The sequence below is a fragment of the Empidonax traillii genome, unplaced genomic scaffold, assembly GCF_003031625.1.
Source record: "Empidonax traillii isolate 1590-97213 ecotype Southwest subspecies unplaced genomic scaffold, ASM303162v1 scaffold627:size381796, whole genome shotgun sequence".
Classification (NCBI taxonomy): domain Eukaryota; kingdom Metazoa; phylum Chordata; class Aves; order Passeriformes; family Tyrannidae; genus Empidonax; species Empidonax traillii.
In genome coordinates, this window is record NW_020955820.1 from 206051 (window position 1) to 233145 (window position 27095).

The 27095-nt window shown below is 41.3% G+C and overlaps 1 protein-coding gene across 6 annotated transcripts in view; it reads right to left on the reverse strand.

Moving 5' to 3' along the window:
• Window positions 1-19204: 19204 nt before the first annotated feature.
• The window catches only part of FGFR2 (fibroblast growth factor receptor 2), a 77713-nt gene continuing 69822 nt past the window's right edge, over window positions 19205-27095 (reverse strand). For 5 of the 6 annotated variants that reach the window (XM_027898885.1, XM_027898884.1, XM_027898882.1 and 2 more), the window contains 3 exons: window positions 25619-25756; window positions 24672-24777; window positions 19205-21060 (listed from right to left, as the gene is read on the reverse strand). In XM_027898885.1, coding sequence (XP_027754686.1) covers window positions 20896-21060; window positions 24672-24777; window positions 25619-25756 — 409 coding nt within the window. In that variant the 3' untranslated portion in view covers window positions 19205-20895. The remainder of the gene's footprint in view (window positions 21061-24671; window positions 24778-25618; window positions 25757-27095) is intronic. The other variant, XM_027898883.1, reaches the window with a different exon arrangement.

A 27095-nucleotide genomic window follows, 5' to 3' on the forward strand; every position in this document is an offset into this window, starting at 1 on the left:
AATACGCACACACACAAATATATACACGTATACCAAAAATTCAAGGTGCAATGACTTGTCACACCACATATTACTAATGGTGGAATATTTTCTCTGGTTTTTTTTTTTTTTTTTTTTTTTTTTTTTTAAGAGGTGCAGCAAGAATTTCAGAGGGATATTGGGTCAAATGGAACTTCCATGTCTTGCAAAATACTTTTCTATACCGGGAGAAAAAGAAAAAAAGAAAGTACTGCTGTACTCACAGCACTCAAGACTGCAGAAGAAAGAAGCTGGCCAAGACCTACATATTTACTTTGGGGATTTTTTTCCCCACTTCATTTTTCACTGAATAAAATGCTTCAGATTCAGTACAAAATATTTCAGCTTGGGCCCTGAAAAGTGAAAAAATCTCAGTTTTCCTTTTTCCAGTTTCAGGTTTTTTCCTCTCCCTTCCATTATTCCTTTCTCTCTTTTCAGAAAGGATGAGATAATATGAGGCACTAGAAATACAAGGAAGTTCACCTTTCTTATTTCTCCAAGATTTTTTAGCTACAAAAAATTACAAACATTAGGATGTTCTGAAAGTGGGATTGAGGAGACCTGCTTTTAATGCTTAACCTGTAATTTAGAGCACTTTTAGAAGTCAAGTTCTTCATGTGTGGATACCTTTGAGTAAGACAGAATCTCTCAAACAGCAGTCACAGAACAATAAAAGAAATATTCAAACTGATTATTTCATTCGATGAAGTTTTCATTAATCCCTAAATAGCACCGAGGTCTTGGGGGGAAAAACTTGTTTATTTTTCCATTCATTGTGACAAATGGTTGACTACACCATGGCTCTTGTTGTTGATACTAATAATTTATGTTTCAGATTCATATACTGCTGCTTTAGAAACAATGGGCCTGACCTTTCCAGTTAAGAACTATCAATGAAACAGCAATGCTTATTTATTTAACAGAAAAACAGCCTTGTCTCCAACTTGCTTTGCTCGAGATAGAGCCAGATGTCAGCAACGCTTCACAAACTGCATTTACATCAAAAACCTCAGAGTTACAAGTTAATCTAAATCAAGGTTTGAGTTTCAGTCAGAGAAAGAAAAAAACTCCTTAAATTGTTTGAGAGACACTTCTACTACCAGGGCTTTTCCAAGATCAGCCCTTAAGCTGAGTTTTCAGCAGCCTGCAAAATAGGACTCCAACAATATTTACCTGTGACTCTGAACCAAAAACACCAAACGACTTTTCAACTTCACCATTTGAGATTGAATCCCTGTGAAATTTAAAGCAGCTCTAAAATGAGGTCTGTACAATTTCATCTTAGTTTTTTTGTTTGTTTGTTTGTTTTTAAGAAGAAGCAGCAGGAGGAGGACACAGACCACATGATTTGCTTTTGAATTCAATAAGTTTTTAGCCCCACAGGGCTTTGGCGAGCGGTGAGATGTTCAGAGCAGAGATTTAGTATCCTGAAAACAGAGCATCTCTAGTAAGTAATATAATAATAGGCTGCTTTCTCTCTGAGATGAGCCATGAGAGGGGACAGGGACATTTCTGTGTGAGTGTTTGGATCCCCATCCAGATCAGGCTTTGGGCTGTGATAATACTGCCCATACACAGGAGTGGGTAGTGGTGTGGATTATGGTACCTTCTGCAAGTTCAGAATCCTTAAACAATGTATTTTGTGTTTCTGTCCTACCTACACCAAATAAACATAAAAATAAAAATAAAAATAAATAGGAGTAGAAATAGAAATATACTAGATCAGGATTACCTGGGTAGCCTCCAAAGCCAGCCATGTATAAAGTTAAAATTCCTGCATTAACAGACTTATCATGAGCTAAAATAAAACTAGTCTTTTGAGAAAAAAAAAAAAAAACACAACCACATATTGTTATTTATAAATATAAAAAATATATGATTATTTAAAAAAAAAATGCAAATAAACCAGAATAAAATATCTAAGGAGCCAGGGACGCTGTCACCTTTGGAAATACTGTGGGGAAAGAAACCCCCCAGGCTGGGAATAAACCTGCCCGCTTCTTAGGAAGGGAAACCGTTAAAGTAAACAAGATTCTCTCACTCCAAAAGTATTTGAACAATGGTGAGTTTCAGTTGAGCTGCTGAACTTTTGGAAGGCTGGGTGTGCTCGCAGCACAAGGTGTACCAGCCCCGCAGAGCCATCCATCAAACCGAGCTGCTCTGCATCTGCCGCTCGAGCTTTTTCGGCTCCGGCTGCACAATTTGAAATCAGGGCTCTGTTTTTTCGCCTGGATCTGCAACCTTGAGGGCTGAGTATAATTTCCTGCATCCCACCAGCACCATCCCCCGCACCTTTCACAGCACACCCTTCACTTTCACTTGCAGCTGCCCCCCCCCCCCCCCCAAAAAAAAAAAACGCTGCGGCACACATTTTTTCTGGCTCCCAAGGAAAACATCAGGGAGTGGGTGTACTTCCTCGAGATTGTATTGTGCTTAAAGATAAGCCAACCAGAAAACAAAGAGCACATTATAAGCAACTGGAATAGCAGCTTCTGGGGTTTCCAGTGCTTAAGGAAGTTTAAAGCAGAGTGGATATTAATGACAAACAGGCACTTTCTTGATTAAGGGCTCTACCTGTGCCTTTGGCTGGATGAATCTGGAGGGGGCAGACCTTGCTGGTGGTGATGCATTTGGCTGTGTTTGTGATGCCTGCGAGGTGAAAGTCAGTGATGCTGTGGTGCACATCTAGTGCAGGAAATGCAACCTAGGGGCAAATTTTCTAGAGGTTTGTCACTTCTCAAAGCATCCCAAGAAGCTGGTCCTCTGGGGTGGATGAAATGATCCAAATGGGAGCATGTCATGCATTTACCTTCGGTGCATAAAACCTTTCATTACAAAGGAGTCCATCAGGCTTTCCTCAGAAAAGCTCTCCCACTTCTGACGTTTGCAAAAAGCTTCTGATACTTGGCAAGCAGAGCATCCCCGAGTTAGAAAAAGACCTTTTATTTGCCTCATCAAATTCTTTTCGGGTTGGTGTTGATATGAAATTGTTAAAAATCTCCATTTCCCTCCTCTAGCCTGCCAAAATAGCAATTAACTGCAAAAGGTGGCTGATTAAAGTCTCAAAGCAGCACAAACTTTGGCACGATTTTAGCTTTAAGTGATAGTCTCTGCAAGTGAAACCATTTGTTTTAGATTCCATTTTCTGGAACGCACCACGTAAGAGCAGCTCGTAACACACAGGGGAGATTAAGAGCAATGGTTTAGAAAAAGGACTATGCACCTATGAAGACTACCTTCAAATCTGGGGGTTTTTTAAAGGAAAAAGTACCACAGAGAAGTATTCAGAACTTTACTATGAGGTTGTGTAGAATACTGTGGCATCAGCTGAGTAATTGCTTGTTCAGACAGCACAGAAATTCAGGGTAGAATGGCTATAAGGGGCCATTATACTTCCACTTAGGTAGGAAGTATAGTGGCCCTAAAAGAAAGGATAAGAGTTCACCATGTTGTGGTTTTCCCCAGTATAAAAATTTGGACAACTGTAGAATTACCACTCTGAATGATCTGGTGGCTTGTAAAGGTGAGGATACACCAGGACTGACCTCTGAAGATAGTCTGTCAAAGCTGTCCCCAAATCAACATTGGCAGTGCACATCATGCACTTACGATTTCCCACAGTGCATTTTACATCTGGTAATTCAGGTAATTAAGCATCAGATAATCCCCATAGGCTCTGCTTTGGCCATAATAAAGGGATAATATTGCCACAAGAGTGATTGAGAACAACTGGCATGGTGCAATACCCGGCTCTTTGCAGCCTGCCAATACCCAGAAGTGGGGGAAAGACCCAAAAATGCATACTTTAAACTAATGGTATAGGAAATCTAAACCAGCCTGGATTTAATTGTGTTAGAAGGAACAACACTTCTAATAACCTATGTTTCAAAGGTCTTCAATTTTTCTAATTTCATCCCTTTTGGATGACCTCCCATACTCCTAATTCTAATAACAATTTACTACTTTTTCTTAACATATCACTGATACTTTAGAATGATCATATGAGAACTTCAGGCTTCATCAGGAAAAAGTCTTGCAAATGTAAACTCTGAAGGTCCAAACCCCAGAATTTTAATAAAAAGTATCTCAAATTTTAGCTGCTCCTGCACCTGGTTAAATATTAGAGATAGGAAGGACAGACAAAAGGTTTGACATTTTCAGGTTTAGCAATACTGAGCTGCAGACTTAAGTTTTATTCTCAGAGTAAATAATAGTTAATAAGATAATAGATAATAAGTTTTAGCTTCACCACTGAACAATTCAGATCCTCATCATGCCATAATGTAGCGACTTTGCAAAATAGTGCCCTTCCAATAAGCATTCCTACTGAAAATATTTATGTGAATGAGAATTCAAGTCATTATAAAGCGGTTATATATCTAAATCTAGTGTTCTGGGATTGTTTTGGAATTGGGCTATCAGTAAGAATTGCTCTGAGTTACTGAAAAAAAAAAAAAGCAAGATTAGAGACAAGTTCCAATCAGTTCCCCTCACGAGCCTGGTCAGAGCTGGCAGAATGTTCCTTCCCTGCCTCGATCTGGGGGTTCCATTTTGCTCCATATTTATTTCAAGTCCCAGTATAGCACAGAAATGGCATAAAGTAGAGGCAAGGATTCAGCTCACGGTATGGAGGGGGAAATCTGAAGCAGGAGCTGCTCAGGAGAGGCTTTCAGGGAGCATAAAGGAATGATCAAGGTATGGAACTTCCTCAGGACTCGGTTTGTTAATGTTGTCACAGGTTGGTGAACCTGAGGCACTAAAAACAAACAGATCCTTCAGCCATGAGAGCAGATTGCAGGAAAAATCACCCCAACTGAGCCTCTGCACGTGGCGGATTTCACAGCTCCACATTGCTGCTTGTCCCACGTGGACACCTCCAGTTTGAGTCAGAAAATACCCACCTTTAGAACCCCCTCCTTGACAGCCCTTCCAAATGTTTTATTTGGCTTTATGTGGGTGGGATGGCATTCCTTGTTTTAGCTTCCTCCACAGCAAGAATCAGACTTCTGGACACAGAAAACAGCAAGATTTAGCCTTTGGAAGCTTAAAGGAAAGCCACTCTAGGGAAAAGCCACTGAGAATGGGGTGGTGATTGCTGTCCCCAAACCTCAGCAGCTCATCCTTTCTCTTCTCAGGTATCCTTGCATGTGTTCCTGCAGGAGTCCCCATCCCCAGGCTCAGCTTTTCGAGGAGTGATGAGAAGGAAAGACAATTACAACTGCTAACCTCCTTTTGTGAAGGAATTTTAAGAATTCGGGCAAATAGTCATCAGAAACAAGCCAGAGAGTTTAATTTGTCTCAGCCACTGGGAAGGAGAAAGGTCCCAAACACTAGGGAGGTCTCAACAGTTCTTGAAATATAAAGAGAAAAAAAAAAAAAAAAAAAGGTGGGGGAAAAAATAGAAAGAAAAAGAAAATAAAAGGACCTGAAGGACGCAGGTTTCAAAAATAGCTCACGTATTTTTTTATTTGCCCACAGTGAGTACAAACCACAGGAACAAGTTGAGACCCTGCTTTTTCTTTGCCCAGTTATCCAAGTGAGGCAAAAATTTTCTCTCTCCAAGGTGAATAAACTTCAGCCATAAGTAAAGTCCTGCTTAAATATTGACACAGACCAGTATATTCTCCACTACCCCGTGTTTTGTTAGCAATTAAAGTATTAGATAACAAGGCACATGTACACAGCTGGATGAAGAAACCTCAAATTTCTGAACAGCGTCCCAGTTTCAAGAGTCGGTACGGAGTCAAAATGACCTTTATCTTGCCAGTGTTAACAAATTTAGATTGAGTACACAGATACCAAATTCCTTGCATGATTTATCGACTATGTAATGCTAATTTTTGTGCCCATACCATTTGTACAGGCTCACTTCACTAGGTACAGTATGAAGCAACGTGCCAAGCATATGGCAATATTGAAGACGAATAGGGTTGTTGGGGTTTTATTTTGGTTATTCCCCCCTCTCCCCCTTCATAAAATAACCTGTGAACACCCTGATAATTGGAAAAGCACACAGTTCACCTTGCAGATCAGATGGGCAGAGGACTCACCAGGATGTTGCAGAGGAGAGAATCTGAGGTCTGGAGCAAGTGAACTGCTGTGAGTGGAGCCCACGTGGGAGGAAGGAACTGCTTGGATGCTGCCTGATGGTTGAGACCTGGGTCCACTGGTATTTTTGGGGAGAGAGAAAGACAGATGGGAACAGTCAGTTTCATTCTGTAAGTCGGAAAGGAATGGAAAGGCTAACACTGAAAACACATATCTGCCCTGTTTTATTTAAAGCAATGGCAGGCACAAAGGAATTGGCATCGAGATGTGGGTAAAAGTGAGACTCAGAATATAACTCTCACTTTCCTGTGTTTAAAGCTCTTGTTAGAGGCCCTGCCATAACATGACATTTCAAAATAAATGCATCTATTTCTAGATGTCCACCAGTAGTGCTTCAATTACATTTGTATTTGTTAATGTACGCTTACATCTTTCTGTTCAATGTTCTGAAAAAAAATACATTTTCATTTGTAGGTTTAGTTTGGCGATGAGGATACAACAATATCAGTCTTCCTCCACAAATAAAACTGTTTTTAAAGGTTTCTACTTTCACACCCTCCACACAAGCCTTATACCCTCAACATCCCTGTTTACTGCCCAAAACTTGCCCTGGTAGAGCATTTTGCCATGATCTGCTAGAAACTGGACTAGTGAAGTCATGAAAGTTATAAAACTTAAAGCAAAAATGTGGGTGCAATCACCACCCAGACTGTAGAATGGGATTCCCAAAGAGCCCCTGCACTAATTAGGTGACTGCACACCACTCATTGCTAAGCCTGCCAGCTGATCTGATGCCTCAGTGCAGCATAAAAACAGCTCCTTGTATTTCAGAATAACTCATCTGACCCTTTCAGCCTTAAAGCCTTTGACACAACATCAGTGTGTAAAACCCTGCTGAAGCTCTATTTCATGGCATATTACTCTTAAAGAGCAGCAGCAGCCCTGTGGTTAAAAGAGGCATATTTAACCATACTCACAGTGATAAGGAGGGGCAGTAGTAAATAACACTCATATCATAATAAAAATAAGGTTTTTAACTGAAGCACTTTTAGGAGCTGCCTATTGTAGGCTGGAACACGCTGCGGCTCTGCCTCTCATTTCTATGAGAACTCAGAATAATTATTTTTAAAATTAACCAAAACACAGGTTTGTATAAAGAGAAATCATTGAAGTATACAATTCCCTGAATTCAGCTGTGAGGTCAGGAGGTCAGACACATGCTGTGTGCCAACAGCAAAAGGTTAGAGCAGATTTTTAAATCCATTATGCTCAAGAGCATGTTCAAAATCGTCAAAAGAGGTTTGCTTCTTACTTGATATCCTCATAGCACATAAAATCCTGAACTCTAAAAACATAGATCTGTATTAGGAGACAGCTTCTTTTTCTTATGACAAAATTATTTTGTAATCAAATGCCACAGCCAGATACCACAAGAATAACTTAATGATGTAGGAGCACAGAGTTGGCACAAAATAAAGTAGAGCTCACAATCTTGGGCTGTGTAAATTGATGCAACTTCCTTGGTTATCCATTTATATTCTTTTATTCATTTACTCTGGTAATTCAGAAACTCAATTTAAGATTTAATATGATCTCAGGAAAGAATCCATAACCCTCAAACATCTGCAGTGATAGTCAACTGATCAATACAATGATGGCATTCACATGAATTTCAGCAGAGCACAATCGAGGGCTTGTGCTCGGTGCTGGGATATGTGTGATAAAATATTTTGGTTTAAAGCACTCTCTTCTGAAAGGTAAACCTAATCTGGCAATTCAGGATTCTGGCTACTCCAGAAGGACAAAGGAAAACAGATTTACCAGACTGCGACTGGGAATCTCAGCTTCTACCCTCAGGACAGTCAGCTATTCTAGATACTCGTGTTTATCTGCTGGTTTAGGAGCTTATTTAGGAGCTGAATGAACCCCTTGATTGTTCAGAAGAATGTTTGAGACAGTGAAGTGCTTGACAGGTTTAACTTCCTTGAATGCAGAGACTCCACGAACAGATTACACCCTGTTTGGATGCTCTCCACAGTAAAACCACAACGGGATTTCCTTTCCTGTATCTCATTATTGCCCTTCTTTCATCAGTCGTTCACAGAGGTGCTAAACACCCTGTGCTAAAGCCATTTTATCTGGCACTGCCTCCCCAGTTGTATTTTCCATCTACCAAGTTGCTGTGCCCCATTCCCTTAGACCAATACCCACATTTACCCCGGCTGGGAGGCAACCTGGGGGGACAAACCCTCCACACAAACATCATCTACAACAAGAGAAACTTTCACCAGTGACAGCAAACAACCTGCTGCAGAGCCACACGTGCCCTTTTCCACTCCCACCCCATCACCTGACACCTCCCTCTCCTTTGGTATCATGTCCTGATTTCACTGTTGGTGTGACCACTCTCTGGATGAAATCCAACCTTCAGCAAAGGGCAGGAACAAATACATTTTCTGATGATTTCCCTCCCCAGATTAGTCTTCTGCTATGCTTATGGGGCAAAACTATCAGCGCTATTCCCTTCCTCATTATGACTGTTGTGATCAGACAGAACTGCTGCACTCCCTTTTTTCTCCCTTGTTTTTGGAGAGCTGGGCAAGTATCTGTGATACAAAAGTGTCAAATACAAAATTTAACTTCTGCTGAAGCAAACTATTTCCAGGGTTGCTTTTATACATGGTCAGGGTTGACAGGACTGCAACACTCTCCGTGTACGAGGTCCAGAAAAGGGAAAACAAAGTGAATTCAGTTCGAAAAAAAATCCAAGCAAATATTCACGGAATATTTTGGCAAATATTCACCAGGTCTAGTCTGCGTCACATTTTTAATCTCACATTGCCAAACCAACGAGACATTCCTGCTGTTGTCCGGAAAGGGACAACATCTTGGTAACACAGAACCTGGGAGGTGATTAAAGCAGCAAAAAAACCCCTCCAGAATTCCTTGCCAACTGCTCAGAGTGATTTGTTTGTGCCTGTTGTGGACGTTCTCCTTGTTGGGACAACTTTGCTGTGTTTGCATCAGCGGGGAGGTGGGCCCAGAGAGGTAACCCAGACCTGTGCTACGTCCTGCTGAAGGTGACAATGCTCCTGTGCCCAGGGACAGATCTGTTCCAACGCCCTGATCCACGTGGGGCAGCAGAGCTGGAAGGGAGAGGGAACCTCTTCGTGGAGGAGCTTCAGAAATCGCCCATTAAAATGAACCAGTCAGATATCTCTCTCCAGTCACACCTCCCCTCCCCAAACTTTCATTCCCACAAAATCTCTTACGAAAGAGTGAACACTGCATTTCTGGCTGGACTAATGAGTTTCAGCCTTACCTGCAGGCATGGTGTCCGTGCACTTCATCAAACTCGAGGGGGGAATTAAAAATCCAGCAAAAATGAGTTTTGTTGTAGATACCTGAAGAACAAAACAAGAGGTCTTGAGCCACTGAAATAGTACTGCTGAGAAAGAATAGGAAAAACAGCATGTTTATTCCTCTAATAAATAACTTAGAGTGTGACTTAGAGTTAACAGGAGGTAATCACTCCCCTTCTGCATTAAAACATGCTTGTTCCCTCTCCACATCCTCATAGCTTTGAACACCTTAGGATAAATAGATTGCTCAGTAGGAGATAAAATAAGGACAACACCTTCAATTTATAAGTCTGGTTTATAACCTTAACCATTTACTTTTGCAGCTACACTCTGTTATTAATGTTCCCTGATCTCAGTTTGCATGCCATTTTACATATTAAAAAAAAAACAACCCAAGAAAACCACATACCAAAAAGCCTGTCAATATTGTGGCAATTTCAGTCGTGGCTAAACCACTTTGGATGCCTCTTTAATCTCCCAAAAGTCCTCGCTGGAGTTTCTTTATTGCTGCTGGCAGAGAGCAGGATGCTTCATCCACTGGATGCTTTCAGACTCCTGAAGTTGCTGACATTCTCATTGCATTATGTGCCAAGTTTGTATTACTGTATCTGTAATTTAAAAAGAAAAAAAAGAAAGGTTTTAGGTATCCAGATACCCTGCTGGTCAGATGTGCAATTTGAAAGCAAAAATCCAATGAGAAGAGTTTATCTCAAGGCAGCTCCAGTAAGTCTGTACTAATTTAAGGGTATTTTGCATGTACCTCTTAGAGCCCCAGCGCCAAAATTACATTTTTTACACATTCATTTTACATTTAATGCAAAGCAAAATGTTCTGCAGTGGTCAGATTGAAGAGCCAAACTTTTCAGATGGAAACAAGAAGCTGCTGTGCTGTGTGTAGAGATTACTTCTACCCCGAGAAGACAATTTCTCCAGGCAACTAATTCCAGCCTTACCAATTAGCTCTTGTGATGGAAGGAATTTTATCTAGTGGAAATTGGACAGAGATCTTCTCTGAGAACTGACAGCATTTTGCCAGTGAACTCATGGTAGGAACACTACCATTTGAATCTTAACTTCTCCAATCAAATATAAATAAAGCACAACAAAAATTGTCCAGCAAGTTCACGAGCCACAGAACAGTTTGGGATGGAAGGGACATTAAACATCATCCAGTTCCAACCCCCTGCCACGGGTAGGGACACCTTCCACCAGCCCAGGTTGCTCCAAGCCCCGTCCAACCAGGCCTTGGACACTTCCAAGGATGGGGCAGCCACAGCTTCTCTGGGCAACCTGTGCCAGTGAATGTTTGTGTTTCTTTAATTAGATTTGAAGGAGTAAGCCCTCATTTAATGAGTAAATCACCCAAAATCTTTCTTTACAGTGCATTTTTCAGTAAGTCTCATCAGAGGAGCCGAGAAGAAATTAATCTCTGTATTAGACGAAGTCATTATTCAGATACGGCAGAAATGGCAAGGATGTTTTGGTAGCACATGGAGCTCACAGGAACCCTTCATAAAGCACAGAATTAAAATGGAAACAGAACATTTTTGTGCTCTATCTGCATAGCTAAGTGACAGATGTACCAGCAGAAAACCATATTGGTCAGAGAAGGCTGAGCTCAAGTGGGTCCTTTTCACTGCCTGCCAAAACAGAGCCGCCTTGAAACATTCCTGTAGGAAATGGGAGAATTAGAAGTGTCTCTCTGAATCCTACTGTTCCAGCTGCTTCTCAGACTTCTGACTTCAAACTACAATCCAGCTGCTGGTATTTTCGTTCCAATTAAGTTTTGAGTGTTTTTTTAAACAAAATATTTTCATAGAGCAACTATTAAGCGATTTCATCATGATCTGATTTCAAACAACAAATGCTTACTGAACGGCAGAGACGGAGTCTGAGAGATGAAGGAACGCGTGTTTGGAGATTATAAAAATGCTAAAAAGATTTAACTTGGCAAGCAGCAGCCTGAGAGCTCGATTTGACTCAAGGGATGCCAAAGTATTGAGGGCTGTGGTAAACAGTAACCCAGACCTCCTCCATAAGCTGTCCATTAATAAGGGACCTGAGGGACACATTAGAAAATTAACAATTGGAAAATCTAAACCAAATCCAAAATCCAGCTGAGTGTGTGCAGTGTCCAGGTTACATGGTCAATGCAGTAGCTGTCTTCAGAGGATCACACTGCAGAGACACTGGAAGTGGGGATTTTGCTCTAAAATAAAAGTGAGATGCATTTTTTTAAGGAGGTGAAGCGGCAGCCAGAAAGAGCAGCATGAAAGCTGCTTGCTACTGCAGTCAGCAGTGCTGATGTGGGTCAGGAGCAAGGATGGGGTTAACAAGGATGGGGTTCCCTTTTGGGGAAGAAAACCAAATGTGGGAGAACACAGTCAGAGAAGCTGTGGGTGGGTGGTACTGCAACAGGAAACAGAGATGGCGTTCACAGAGAGAAGATCAATCTTACCAGCACTGTTCCTCTCAAGGACATGGATTTGGAGTTGCAGTGCCTTTCTCCAAAGCCTCCCAGCAGCCCCTCTGCAGTCAGCAAACTACTCCAGGTCCTGAGCACCCGTAGCAGCAGCTGCTGAATTTGGTGGGTCCCAAAATCTGGACCAGAACTACAACCAGTAAACCTCCTATCACAGTGTGAACCCTTATCATATCACAAAATTACCACAAGATTTCAGAGAATCCAACATTTCTCCTGTTGATTATGGGGAAAAGATCCCAATCTAGATGTCCATGGCCATTCCATCGCCAGAAGAATGTTGCTGGCTCCCATTTTCAGAGTGGTGTGCTGAAGTCAAGCATCTCACCCTCCAAATACTCCTTGCCTTTCAAAGAACAACATAAAATGGGGATTTAGAGATGGAGACAACTTCCTCACCACATTACTCTGGCACCAGAAGAAACCTAATCATGTGGCTGCTGGCAAAAGGCCTACTTTTAATGGCATCAAATACACATGGACTTTGTTGAGAGAGATCCTTGTTACTTTTTTATGGTGGGTTTTGAGCACTGGCTCAAAACAGAAGTATTTTAGGTAAAGATGGGTTTGTAAGGAAAAACAAATACGCAAAAATGGGTACTGACCTTCACTGACTATCACACATAGAATTAGGGGCCAGAAATACATAAAGGTTTATTAAGTGACCTAACACATTAAGGAAAAAGGCTTATTTTCCCTCTTAACTTTGCTTATTGCTATGGAGGTTGAGTCCCTTTTATTTTTAATTGTCAGAATTTTTTCATTGTCAAGATTTTTTTTTTCATTGGGTTAAAAAGCTCTGGGGACATTGTACCTTCCCAGGTGTGTGCAGGAATATATCCTTTATCTCTTTTATAAGAATCAACCCAATATTTGGACTGCATATAAGCACAGGAACTAATATCTGAGTGTCTTTCTCTTTTCCTGTTATACGAAGAGCACACAGTAATTTCCACACGCTTGTAGTTGTAACAGATACAACAACAATATTGATGTTTGTTAATGTGTGCAAGCCCAAGGAATACCGAGCATTTCTCCTCAAAGAATATTCAGTGGATGGAAGAATTTTTTTTTTCTGTTTCATGTACCTTGCAGCTGCTTTGAGGAGAAAGGATCACACACAATAGCAAATAAATAAATAAATAAATAAATAAATAAATAAATGGAAATTAAGCTGCTTCTACTTGATGGTAGTCACCTTCCTGGAAGCCAGTTGGTGGATTATGGCTTTACACAGAAACACTGTGGAAATCAAGTACTCCAGAACTGTTTAAGAAAAGGTTTACAGATCCAGCTTTGTCACATTTGTATGTATGAAGTGGGAACATTCCCCCTGAAAAGAAACATACCATTCACAACTGCTGTGCTGCTCAGAGTAAAAGCAGGCATTGAGCCTGCAGAAACCAGGCAAATTCAGTGATTTATCACTTTATCATCCCATGCTCCCTTTACCCCCACTTCTACCCCAGGACCTGAAGTAAACCCCTAGATGCTTGTCTTCCCCTTGGCTCTTTATTTCTTAAAAAGAATCCCTCTAAACCTTTGGAGGATGTAATTTTAGAGACTGAAAACACCTTGGAAAAACCTGGAAAAACAGCCATCTTTTTTCATTTTTTGTTTTCAGCTCCAGGCTTCTCAAAGCCCCAACTCTATAACAACGTCTGAAAGGGATTTCACGAGCAGTATCTGGAAACTTCAGCTGAACTGATGGATTGTGTTTAATTGCCTTTTGGTTTCATCAACGCAGAGCCATAAATCTCCTCCTTGTCAAACAGGGGGAGTTGATTAATGGAGCAACGGCTGACTAGTCGAGTCACAAGGAAATCTCCACCAAATATGAGTCTGTGTGTTCTTTGACTACTGATCTGGGGTGTACCAAAAGGAGGGCAGGAGGTGGTGGAGGCTCCAGCAAGACAGACAACCAATGTGGCTCTACAAAAGTCAGGGACTGCTGCCTCTTCCCTCCTCATCTGTCTGCAATGAGTGGGGGAAAAAAAAAAAAGAAAGCCTAAAGAAAACCACAGCAGATTTTTTTTTCCCCCCTTGGTTATTGCAACACCCAGGAAAAAGGGAGCTCAGCACACATACTGTATGACTCTGAAGCCAACACTTAGACACACAGAAAAACAGAGATTACAAGATTTGAGCCTGGATCCAAGTGACATCCTTCATATTTAGGGCACTCGTTATCCCAAGAGACACCAGGCATGAAATTCTGGGGGGGGATTTTAAGGCTTGTTGGAAGCATCCTGAATGTAACTGCTGCTTCCCAACTATTAAGGCAGATGAGGATCCAGAGCATTTGTGAACAATGGAGCAAAAAGTCCAATGGGGAGCAAGCAAGTGCTGCCAAATACTAAAAGGAAAGAAAAACCAACGAAACAAACCCACCACTACTTTTAACTCACAATAAAAACATTTTTTCCTTCACCATTTTTATCTGGTTATTAACATTTTTATTGACTCTTCCAGAACCCAGACATGATTATGTCTACTAAGTGATTCCTGAACATTTATATGGCATTACCTTCATGATTAAGCAACGTGGAAGGCTGGACCTACAAAAAAATCTTGTGCAGATCTAGTCTGTATACCTGATTTGAAATAAATATACTATTTGGACTGAAAAATACCATTCAAGGGCTACTTACCTTTAAAGAATAAATCAACAGATCCTTCACTGACCAGCTGATAAGTGAGCATTACATCTCCTCTGCCATGAAAGAAGTCTTGGATTACATCAGCTGAAGGAGCCCACCATTTGTTACAGCAGCTGTCAGGAGACAAGCCTTGGAAATTTTAAAGGGGAGGGAAAATACGAACTTGAAAAAAATACATAGGCGAATTTTTTATTACTTACAATTCCCAGCAGAAACGCAAAATGGTTGGGGTTTTTCCTCAAATCTGTAACCTGAAAAACGCAAATAGCTAAAAAAAAAAAAAAAAAAAAAAAAAAAAAAAAAATCTTACTGAAAGGTAAATGAGGCCCTCCTTCTGCTTCACTGCTCTCCTCACAAGACCCCATGAGGCCAGCAGTTCCTCTGGAGCTTCCATGGGGGCAAACTGCCCTCAGGTGCTCTTGGCACTTGGGATTTGGCACATACCACTCGAAATTCAGGCAACCTGTGAGAAGATGCAGCTCCATTTACTCCAGTGCTGCCACTCTGTACTCCCTCTGTCCAGCCCTGGGTGTGGCTGCTCTGCTGAACACCCAAAGCATTGTTCCCACTTGCTGAATTTAGCCACACAGCAGCGTTCAGCTGGCGACAAACTTGTGGAAAAGAAAGCCCTGCATGCTGCTGAACAGCCCCCCCCAAAAAATTATAGTTGTGCCAGGGGAAACGTGTCTAGACAAAATGTTGTACCTCGGCTACCTTCTCTCAGATGTCATTAAAACAGTCCCTGGGACTATTGATTTCCCCCCCCCCCCCCCATAAATTGTATTTCACACAGGTTCCAGTGTAATGGGCCATAGATTTCCCCAGACAGCAGTGACACCAGGGTTCTTGTTTGATGTCCTATCTCCACCTTCTCCTTATCACCTCAGACAATTCCAACACCACAGCAGAAGAGATGAGTTGCTCCTCTGCCACAAAGAAATATTAGTCCTCCCTGGAAATCCTTTTGAGGCTTTGGAAAAAAAGCTTTCCCAGTAATTCACTCGTTCAGGGGAGTGCTGGGCAGTGGAAATGCTCCTTACAAACCACCCCAAGGTATCCTGGCCTCTCTGGCTGTAGGGGACAATAGGAAGCACATGAGCAAAAAGCCTGTCAAAATATTGGTAGGCAGTCTGAGCAATAGAAACACCTCTGATACTTAGAAGTGAATTCTTCAAGGAAACCCCATCTTCAGTCTGAACTGGAAATAAAACATTTTAAAAGTGCAATTATTTGCAGTGCCTGGATGTCACTCTGAGTTAGTCTGACCATTCTGTTTTGGTAAAATCGAAACACTCCGTTCTTACTTTGACTTTATACGCTATTTTCTACTATTAAATAGCTGCAACATAAAGTGGCTTCATTTCCTTCTGACAAGATGACTATGACAGGGTCATGTCATTCTGATGAAGTCAAAATACTTCATCTTCTGCAGGACACTCATGCTTTAGAAGGCTTTTCACAAAACACTGTTTTCCACTGCATAGGAATCCAATCACAAACTTTTTAGCCAGTTGTGATAACCAAAGCAAGCCAGAACCTGACTTTTAGCATCCTTAATAGAGGGGGACCTCTCTCTTGCTAAGTGCATCACTAAATTGAATTTACTGAACAATACATCCCACTGACAACCTCAGCGTGTGCCAGCGCAGCTTTCCAGAGCTCTGCTGCAGATCTGGGTTACCTTTGGCCAGCAACACAGATCTGCAAAATCACAGAGAATCTGGAATCATCACAGAATCATCTGGAAGGGACCCTGGAGACGATCTTTGCCAACACCGTGTTGAAAGCAGGGCCACAGACGAGGTTATCCACAGCCCTGTCAAGCCAAGTCTGGAATATTTTCATCCAGGCACATTCCACTGCTTCTCCAGGCAGCTCATCCCAGCATCTGAGCGGTCCCAAAGTGAAGAAACTGCTTCTAAAATTCAGTCAGAACTACCCCGAAGCAACTGGAGCCTCTTCCCTTGTTCTGTCTGTGCGTTCTTGTGAAGAGAATGACCGTGCCCATCTTCTCTCTCCTTCAGGAGTCTTACAGGAAATCCAGTCAAATCTGGTGAAAGGGGACAGAAAAGAAGACTTGCTCCACAAAGTCTAATGCGTTTAAGCTGCTTGTAACATTCAGGACTCACAGTGATGAAAGCTCAGAAGCACAAAGACACACAGGCACAGGATCGACGGCCTTTCCAGGCACAAACTGTTGGAAGCAACTTATGCCTCACGACAGCAAATTTCTTACATTTACTGTGGAAAAATCAATGAAATCTTTTTCAATTATTAGATCAAATTATGCAGCTACAGGACTTCCTGATTACAGGAATGGACAGATGACCTTTCAAAAACAAGCGTTGGTGGGTTGGCTTTCTGTCCCCCTTCTATAGCTTTTTTTTCTTCTATGAATAGCAACTTTTTTACCTCTTTCCCCCTCCCTCAAGTATATTAGGCAGCTTTAAAAAAATGCAAATGAAACTTAAAACATATGAAAAGTCTCTGGGAGGTTTGCTAAGGGATTTGTCTTCTAACAGTTCTTTACCTCTCCTGAACAGGCGTTGATTTGAGCAGCCGCTTCCTGGACTACAGAGTATCTCCAAAACTTATCACTGGGGGTCTGCAGGATGTGAACTTTCCCATCACAGACTTGGAGGACGGGAGGGAACATGAAAACCAGCTGCCTGATGGATTTTGCTCAGTGTTGAGCCACAGGAGAGCAGGGTTTGCTCCAACTGGCACTGGATCTGGAACTTTTAGGGAAGAATTATTAAAGAGCATCTTACTCTCACACCTTGATCAAGACAGCTCTTAACTTTCTCTTGGTTTAATTAATTACTTGAAGATCACTGAACCTTCCACTAAAATGATGGTCTCTAAACCTCAAGGTTTTGTGGTGTTCTCTTCTCAAGGGCTAGACATGAGAATTACTGGACTGAGCACACGGCTCTGCTCAGGTTACTTCCAGAAATAGAACAATAAACTTATTTGTCTTTAGACAAGATTTGAAACTCAAGACACAGTTCAAATCTTGCTTTTGCAAAAGCTAAACGAAGCAGATACAGAATGGTATTAAATCATCAGAAAGACAGAACTGAAGCTATACTCTTATCTGCTGGATAGAGCCCATGCTACTTGCTATATTATAGTAAAACAGTGGGGAAAAACAAACAAAACAAATCAAAACAGACAATGAGAACTTGTTTATGGACTTGAGCCATAACAAACATTCTTTCCACATTCACATTTTCTCAAATATTATGCAGAGTTGATTCAAATCAATATTTTAAGGGGGAAGGGGGGGGGGACAAGAAACAATAAGGTGCTGCAGGAAATTGATTATGAACAGAACATAACCCTCATTATCCACATCAGTATAAATCCATTTCCTGAAAAAATGCTACTCTTCATTATCACTCCTGTTATTAATGGCAACTTCATTTTCAGATGAGAGAGCAACCCAAATTCCTAACCCCTTCTTCTCAAGGAACTTCCAAAGGTAGGCATGGATAAAGAATATTTCCCCTCTGAACAAATTTCAGTGCCAGATTTTATTTTCTGCTTCTCCCCCAGAAGCTGAGGCTTCTGTGCCCTGCTCTAGAGCCAGGGTTTTCAGAGAAAAAAAACAAAGGAAAAGCAAATAAACTGTTTAAAACAAAATCAAGGTAACCAAATAAATTAAAATTCTTTAGCAGCACTTTTCATCGTGTTTGTGTGTTTACATACCGTTATTTTACAAAAGATATCAAAGCAGGAAAAATGCATTTAAATCTATTTGCAGTACGAGCAGAGCAAGATTCAGGATCTTCTGAGAGCTTTTAAAAGAATCCTATAAAACCAGACGTGTGTCATTAGGAATATTGTGCTTTCTGTGCCACAGCAGCCGCCACTGATGCTAATAAATGATGGTTTTTTAGGGAAGTCAGGAGGAACTTTGCAATCAGATAACTCTCAGTAGAAAAATCTAGTTTTTAACATGAACTTTTTCAGAAAGTTTCTTGGGATTGCTATGGGATTTTTAGTCAAAGCAGAAAGGGACAAAACTCCTCCCCCCCAAAAAAAACCAGTTTAGTGTCTGAAGAACTTTTTTACAGCGTGTGGTGAAGACCACATCTTTTCTGGCTAACCTGCAGCAATATGCCATAAAGCCCCCATATCTGTCTCAAGCACTAGCTGTTTTGGTGTGTCCTCCTTCTGTTTTCAAGTAAAAAACCAAATAATAATAATAATAATAATAATAATAATAATAATAATAATAATAAAAACTTTTATACTCTCCATGTTGTCTCTTCCCACCTGTTGCGATTTTTTTTTTTACTTCTCCCACGCAAATGGTCCTCCAGCCTCTCCAGCATGAATCTGAAATCTCACTAATTAAAGGACAGAGCCTGACCAAATAAAAAGAGAACAGACTTTATGCCTACATTGTGAGCACTTCAAACCATTTTCCACCAAAGACTGCACATATGTTTACTCAAAGAACCCATGCTATTCATGAGTAGGCATTTTCCAAGACAGAGGCAAAAGCAAGGATGGCTTTGTAATGTAGGATCTATGATAAGGTCAACAGGAAGCATTTCTGGACGTGTTCCATCTCTTGATGTTCAGGAAACCATTTTGTATGACACAGAGGATTAGGAAAAATAAGCTGCATGACATTTATTTTTGTAATTTTAACATTAAGATCCGTAGAAACATTTTATTGTCAGTACAAAAGTTAACAGATTTTAATACTTATTTTACCCAATTTAAAAAAAAAAAAAAAATTAAAAAAATAAACATAAAAAAAACAAACAAACAAACCCAAACACACCACCACATAAAACAGTGTGATTTGCATTCATATTCCATGGCCACATCAATGTGAGTGTTCTGAAAGTAAAAACACAAGACTTCCGTAAAAAGATACGAACAACAGTGATATTTTAGCAGAGGCCAGTGCTATACCTACTGTTATGGGATGGATCACAAGGAAATACTGGAGTCAGCACGAATTAATCCCTTAAAAAGACGCTGATATTCCTATGGCAAACTGTCATTATAAAAACTTCTCTCTTTTTAACTTAAGCTACAATAGAGGGATAGTCTAAAAGGCAAAAAGACCCCGGCCAAAAGATCTGGAACCCATTATCCAACTCAGGGAAGAGAACTGCAGTTAATTTGATGCATGTGCAACTCAGGGTAGAAGCTCAGTTCCTTTTAGAGCAGCGTGTTCTGCTATGGTTATAGACAAATTCATGTCTTTCCTCTTTTTAAGAATCCTTTTTAAAATTTCCTTCTCTCTCTCTCTTTTTTTTTTTTTTCTTTTTTTTTTTTTTTTTGGCATGGAATGACTCTGCTTTTTGGCCACGGGGAAACCTTGCTAAAGAGTTAAATTGTTAAAGTGACAGGTATTGAGAATAAAAGGCTTTCTTGCTAAAGGATTTGGTTTTGATAAGAATAATCATCTGACACTGCAGTATTTAAACACAAATAAATCAAAAGATTAATTCCCCCAAATTAGTTATATACTGTAAATATTTCTTTTTTTTTTTAAGATCTGAAAACTAGTAAAGTCTGAGCAATAAATCTACTAGTTCTCTGTGCTGCCTGCATAGAAATGCCATTTAAATTACAAAAACATAACAACCCTATAAACGATTAACTGTTTTGTACATTACCAATTAGTTAATAAATTAACGATATACCATTTTCCCTGAAAGCAAAGTATTTTCCACCCTTGGATGGTGAAAATTAAGAAATTCTGTGTAAGAACAGCATTTAGCAAATAGCTGTTAAAAAAAGAGACTAATTTGCTAGGTGGATCGGGACATCCATTTTTTTTTAAATCAATACAAAAAATAATTCATTGTAAATATATATAATATATATTTATACATATTTTTTGAATATATTTACATACATCCAGCACCTATATACTGCATTTGTGCTCTGTAAGTGTGTGCCAACATATATTTTCTCCAAAATATTACAAAATAAACAAGAAAGGCAGACCCCGAGTTTGCCTCAAGTCCAACCGGTCCATTGTACAAACAAAGTCTGTCGCAGCTTTTCAGGAAGCCAGGAAATTCATAGGAATGGGCATCCAGACACAGCTCATGAGCATTCTTTGCTGGGAAGGTTTAAAAGTTGCAAATGATGGGATTCTCTAGGTGGGTTCTGACTGATTTCCTCCAAGCTGGTTTTTGATTTGTTGGGGTTTTTTTCCCCCCCCCCCCCCCCCAATATTTCATATGTACAAGCAGAAAACGTTAAGATCCCGGAGCAAAGGTTGGGCGTGGTAACACGGTAGGTAGCTCGACGTTTCTTGTTCCTTTATCCCTCTTGTGGGACTTCCCTTTCATGTTTTAACGCTCCCGTTCATGTGCTGGTACTTGGGAAGGCAAGGTTCGTAAGGCATCGGATCGGGGGAAAACACGGAGTCATCGCCCGAGGAGCACGAGCTCCTCGTGTCGGGGTAGCTGGGGGAGTACTGCTCCAGAGGTCCACTGAGGTCCAGGTACTCCTGGAACAGAACAAACAAAGTGCTTTTTTAGGTAGTGAGTAGAGCTGGGAAGGACGCATCACCACTGCTCAGATTTGGGCTGATCATCCGGCGGGTAAAAGAAAGCTGAAAAACTACGCCCGTCTCAAAGCTGCCTGCTGCTCCAAACATCTCATAAAACAAGGAGCTCGAGCAGAGAAAGACAAACCAAACCAATAACACGGTATTTTCTGAAAGCCCAACATCCCCGGCATTAGCTGTGTCAGTGGGAATAAACATGGCAACCACATCAAAAGAGGACTTTTCACTCGCAATGATAAAAATGAAATTTCATCCTAAGTAGAACCACTTTCCTTTAGCACATGGTAGTGATTTGGAGAGGGAAAGACACTTCCAACTTTATATTCCTTTGGTCACTTCGGATATCTGTTTTGTATTTCGTGATATTAAATTTGTGTTTAAACACGCAGTGGCATACGTGCAAAATAAAAATAATAATAATAAAAAAAAAGAACAGAAAGAAAAACAAAATTAAATTCTCAAGATTTGGGGGTTTTTTTACAGCGCATATTTGTGTGTGTGTGTGTGTGTGTTGTGTGCCCCAGAGTAGCCATGACCAAAGCAGTCGTTAAAAAAGGAAATATCATCTGCTGAATCCAAGTCTTGGGTTAAGGCTCTTTCGCTAGAAACAACAGTTTTGGCAAGAGAATAAAGTTATTTTTCCCCTTGAAATGTTCCTTCTCTTTCAACTTCTAAAGGCAGCTGCATTCATTTAAATGCAATCTCTTCATTTGCTAAACCACAAGTTATGATCGTACTGACGAGACGAGTCTTCCACCTCAGTCAGTATTTTATGCTGCTGTGCTTAGGTTTGGGGTAATTCAGTTGTTTGGCCAACATATTTTTTCAAGTCAGAAATTCAATCATTACCACGTTACAGTTAAAAAAAAAAAAATTGGTCACCATTTTGAAAGGAGGGTGTGGAAGGCAAGTTTTAAAATGCTGAGAAATACAACGGGGAGTTCGGATCTATTGATTCCAGCCTCTCTGGCTGCCAAGGCTTTTGGAAAATCCACAGGGGCGATTCTGGCACGTGTCCGTGGATCAGAAAATAAGTCCTAAATGACCAGAAATAATCAGCCGCTTTCTAGACAGCTAGAAGGGGAAAGCACCCCAGTATTTGAAGCAAGAGGGCTCTCTCAAGGGCCATCCAGGTATGGCTTGTCACATCGAAAGACCCGATGTAATTCAGTCATGGATTCAGTATTGAAGGAGGGGATCCATAATCCCTCTCCCACATCCCTATCCAGTGTCAATGGCCAGAGTCACATCAAGGGGCATAAGAACTAGCACAGCCAGGAGACTGACTCTCTGGCTTCTGCTCATGTGGCTCATGGAAACTTGGGAAATAAGAGTCTTTTGGGGAAAAAACCTAACAAAAAACCCATTAAAAACGCAACAGGTGATGATTCAACACGGAAAAGAGCAAGATTTTACCATTTAAGCAGAAATAACTACTCGCACACATGCAGAAGACGATATTATTGGCTGCCCTAGGAATTCCTCAGGTTGTTGGGTAAACTAGGCTGACCCCTTGTCAACAGTGCGATTCTGGGGGGAAAGGGAAAGTGCCACTGTGGAGGGGATAATCAGAAGTGCTGTCACACCGAAGCATGAAGGACCTCCACTTGTGGAAAACCGTGCAGATTACACAGAATCAGAGATGTCAAAAGCTACAGAGCAAAATGGGACGCTGAGATAAAGACAAGCTTCCAGGAACACGAAATGCGCTACAAAGACAAGCAAAATAATTTGCTTTCCATGTCCAGAGTAAATAGGACAAAAGCAATGTCTGATGTTGAAAGATCAGAGATTACGGGAAACAAAGCAATGGGCTGTCAAGGGGCGATGCCGAAACACAGCAGAGGAGAGATCTTTAAGGACAAGTCACATAAACATCTGTCAGGAATGACAAACGTACAGTGGATCCCACCGTAGCCCCATCAGAGGGACTGGACACGTTCCTGAGCTTTTCCCCTCCGTTCCATTCCTATGATTCTACTCTTATGTAATTTACATAACCCCAAAGGCCTTTTCAGGTTACCTTTGAGATCATTCCAGGTCTATGAGCAGCACAGAACTGGGAAGGCAAGGCAGTTAAACACACACACACACACACAAAAAAGAAAGCAATATCCTTTCCCAGGCTTAGAATTGCAGCCCAGAACCTCCCTCTTGACTTTGCAAACACGTATCCAGTCCAAGCCACCCAGCAGTCCGCAGTGGCAGCCGGCCCATCCGACTGGCCTCGTGAAATCATCTATAAATCAGGCAGGAGGAGAGGCAGTCAGCATGGGATGAGGTGAAAATGGTACTGGGAGGCAGAGCTGCGTCACCGACTCCACATTCCTGCCCCATCTCTGAGCCGTGCCTGAAGGTGCCACTTTTTGGAGGGAGCCTTAAAACCAGAATCAAGATAAATTTATAGTTGCTACTGAAGCCAAAGAATCTTTTCCAACCAGATCTGCTGGGCAAATGATGATTACAAAAAAAATGGTATCTCTTTCCTCGGGTTCTCCTGTCATCTCCATTGTACACAGGCTTTCCTAAAGCTCCTCCATAATCCTTTATTTCTCTGACAATTCTAAAAAATTAGAATGTAATGATGAGAAGCCACATGAAGTGGTTCAAATTTTTCATCCATCCTTCTCCCCTTATAAAGAAGCAATTAAAAAGTCTGAAAACCTCATTTCAAAATGGTCTAAACAAGTTGTTGCAACTTTCCTGTGTAAGTGCTTTCTTTTTTTTTTCCTCCCATTATACAAGTAATAGGAGCTTGTAGAATATTTCTGGGACACCAAGTATTTCCTCTTAAAAGAAGTTTCCACCAAAAGAATCAACGTTTCCATCACTTGTGATTTTCCTCAAAGGTGCATGTGGTTTAGTGATAAGAGAACTGATTCCTGTGTGAATACCCTAATCAGTGTGTTCCTTGCTAAGACTAATAATATCTCAGACCTCTGAAAGAACACTCTTCAAATAAACCCTTTCTGCATGCCTACATCCCAACCTGAAGCAGCGCTAAGCAGGACCTTTGGATAATTGGATGGCTGTTTGCACGTCCCCCGTGGGTCCTTGTTCCCTCCACAGAGAGAGCTATTTCACTGAAAATAATTCACTCTCAGACACACATCATCTGAAATCTACCACTGACAGTTTCTCCTCTTCTGACCTACATATCATGGCTGGGGATTGAACCCAGCCAATAAATGAGGAACACCACGAGCTCTACGTCCCTCCTTCAGGTGAAACTCATGTTGAAACACAAATATCGCCTCTCAACCTGTGGCATGCAGTCCCTCCACACTGCCAGGCCAAAACCATCCAGAGATGCAATAAACAAAACCAGTTTAATGGTGTGTTTCCTCTTCAGTTACATAAATCAAGGCATAATGGCAAGAGGTTGAGGATTTCACAGGATACGTAGTTTAGCTGCGTGTAACCTCAGAGGACACAACAACAAACAGAACAAGAAGTGAACTTGAGCGAGATTTCATAATTAAATAAATTCCATCTGCCCCCTGAACCGTTTGTCCTAATGGGCAGCTTAGGGAGGGGAACGATTTACCCACCTCGTTAGTTGTGAGGGTGAGAATCCGATCCAAGTCTTCTACCAACTGCTTGAAGGTCGGTCTCTGCGAAGGCACGGCATGCCAGCAATCTCTCATCATCATGTAGCTGTAAGAAACACACATTTGCTCGGCTTTAATTAAAATCACGCGTCCTCTCCTCCTCGCAAGCCTCTCCACACACACAGCCCGTGTTGTTCTTCCCCAGCAAAGCAGGGAGCACACACAGCTCCACACGTGGACCACTGAATTCCCAAATTCATGCAACACTCCCCGCCCTCAGAGGTGTTTTCTACTCCTGTCTGTCCCCAGCTCAGTGCCTAAATTGCCTGGTTGTGGACTCAGTTCTGCAGCCTTCTGTGCCAGCAATTTCAAAGGCATTAAATTTCAGAGGTATTAAATTACACACGCATCAGTATTTTTTGCATGTAAGGGACTGCAGTTTTTGTGAAGAAATTAAAATGGGAAAATAATTAAAAATAATCGATATTGAAAAGATGGTCTATATTGAAATATCAGAAAGGGAAATCACACTCCCCTCATCACCAGGAGATAATGCTGTGCTAACACAGAAGTTCCCAGATGTATTTTTTGGTGTACAAAAGCGGTCTGGTGTGCCTTACATATCGTGTGGTCAGTGGTACGTGCAGCATTTATGAATTTTCATGTCAATAATACTAAAGCAAATATAGGTGTAAAAACACTGTCAGAGACTGGCTTGCAGATAATCTCTTCTTTTTTCAACAGGATCACAGCAGGGTGTGCAAAGAAGCCTCCTCTTCCAAACATCTCCTGAAATCCTTTTCATACTCTTTCTTTAAGGATCTATACCCACAATTTTAGAGTCAAGCACTTCTGACAATGTTTGATTCCGCTGGGGGTAGCATTAAACACGTGAATTCAGTGCAACTGTGCCCTTCAACCCTGGTACAGCAAATCAGGGTCCTTACAGTTCATTGGTGCAGTTGGCAGGCTTATCCATCCGGTGCCCTTCTTTAAGCAGCTTAAAAAGTTCCTCCACTGGGATTCCTGGGTAGGGTGATCCTCCTAATGTGAAGATCTCCCACATTAACACACCAAATGACCAGCTGCAAATCAAAGAGAAAACTGCATTAGTAGATCTGCCTGACTGCTGGAAACAGAGAATTCCAATCCCTCCTAAGAGATGCTTAAATGAGCCTCTGCCCAGGTCTGACTGCCTGGAGCAGGACAGCAATTTGGGAAGTGCATCAGCTGCATGGACAGCATACAGAATGGGGACTGACCCCAGCATGTTCCCAAACACACCCTTTGCCTTTGTCTGATGTGCTCTGAGCTGCAAAACTGCAAAGAACTGCATCTTCACAGCTTAATGACTTACAGAACACTCACAGCTCAGCTGGATCGCAGTTATGTGGCAGGATATTTTGGAAAAAGCAGACTGTTCAAAACAAAAATATTTTGCATCACCCTGCTCTTCTTTTCTTTTTGTTGTTTTGTTTTGTTTTGTTGTTAACTTTTGCTAGGAAATGAAGGAGGATCATTTTAAGGCAGTTTTCCTGCCTGCTTGCCTGCCTCATCACGTCTTGCTGGCAACCTGGGGCTCTTTGGCAGGCAGCTCTGCCAGGTGAGCAACAGCACACAGCTTGCAATGGCTCCTGAGCTCCTCTGCAGCTCCCCCAGCTCTGCAGCAGGGTATTTTAGCAAACTGTTTGCACAAACTTACAATAATATTATCTTTAGCCATCTTCAAAGCCACCACGGGGCCAAGAATCTCCGAGTGCCGGCACTGAAATGCTCGTGCTGAGGAGCTCAGACCTGACTTTCAGCCCCCAGCCAGTGAAGTGGTTTACTTCACGTTCACCTAAATATTTTGCCAAGATGTTATTTTAAAGCACAAGTTTGATCCACCCTTAACCTGTGTATACAGTTTCCTTTGTAAATGATGTAAAGATTGCAGGAAACGCCTCGGTAAATGGTTTTCATAAGGAGAGATCAGCTCGGGAAGTGCACGCAGGTTAAAGACAGAGGAGATGCTTCTTATTTTCTCCATCCTGCCTTTTTTCTTTTTAACCCTGCACATCCATAACCTTTTACACCTGTGTTGGGAAGCATCCAGCCCCTTTTACAGCTGACAGCTTCTCTCGGAGAAATAAAAATAACTTAAGATCTTCATCTGCATTGCAAAAGAAATACACGTCTCCTTCGAGCACAATGCACACCAAACTGTAACAGCTAGCAGAATAAATCCTGAGCAGTTGCATCAGCCAAGAGACTCTGTGCTCACATTAAAAGATTTTTGGACTGTCAGAGTCCAGTGATTTCCTTCTATATGTGAACTACTGCTGGGAAGCAACACCACTCCTAAAATCCAGTGAAAAATCTTCTCCAGTATGACCAGCCTATCTTTTATTATCCCTAATCTTAGCACGGATTTTTATAAGAAGT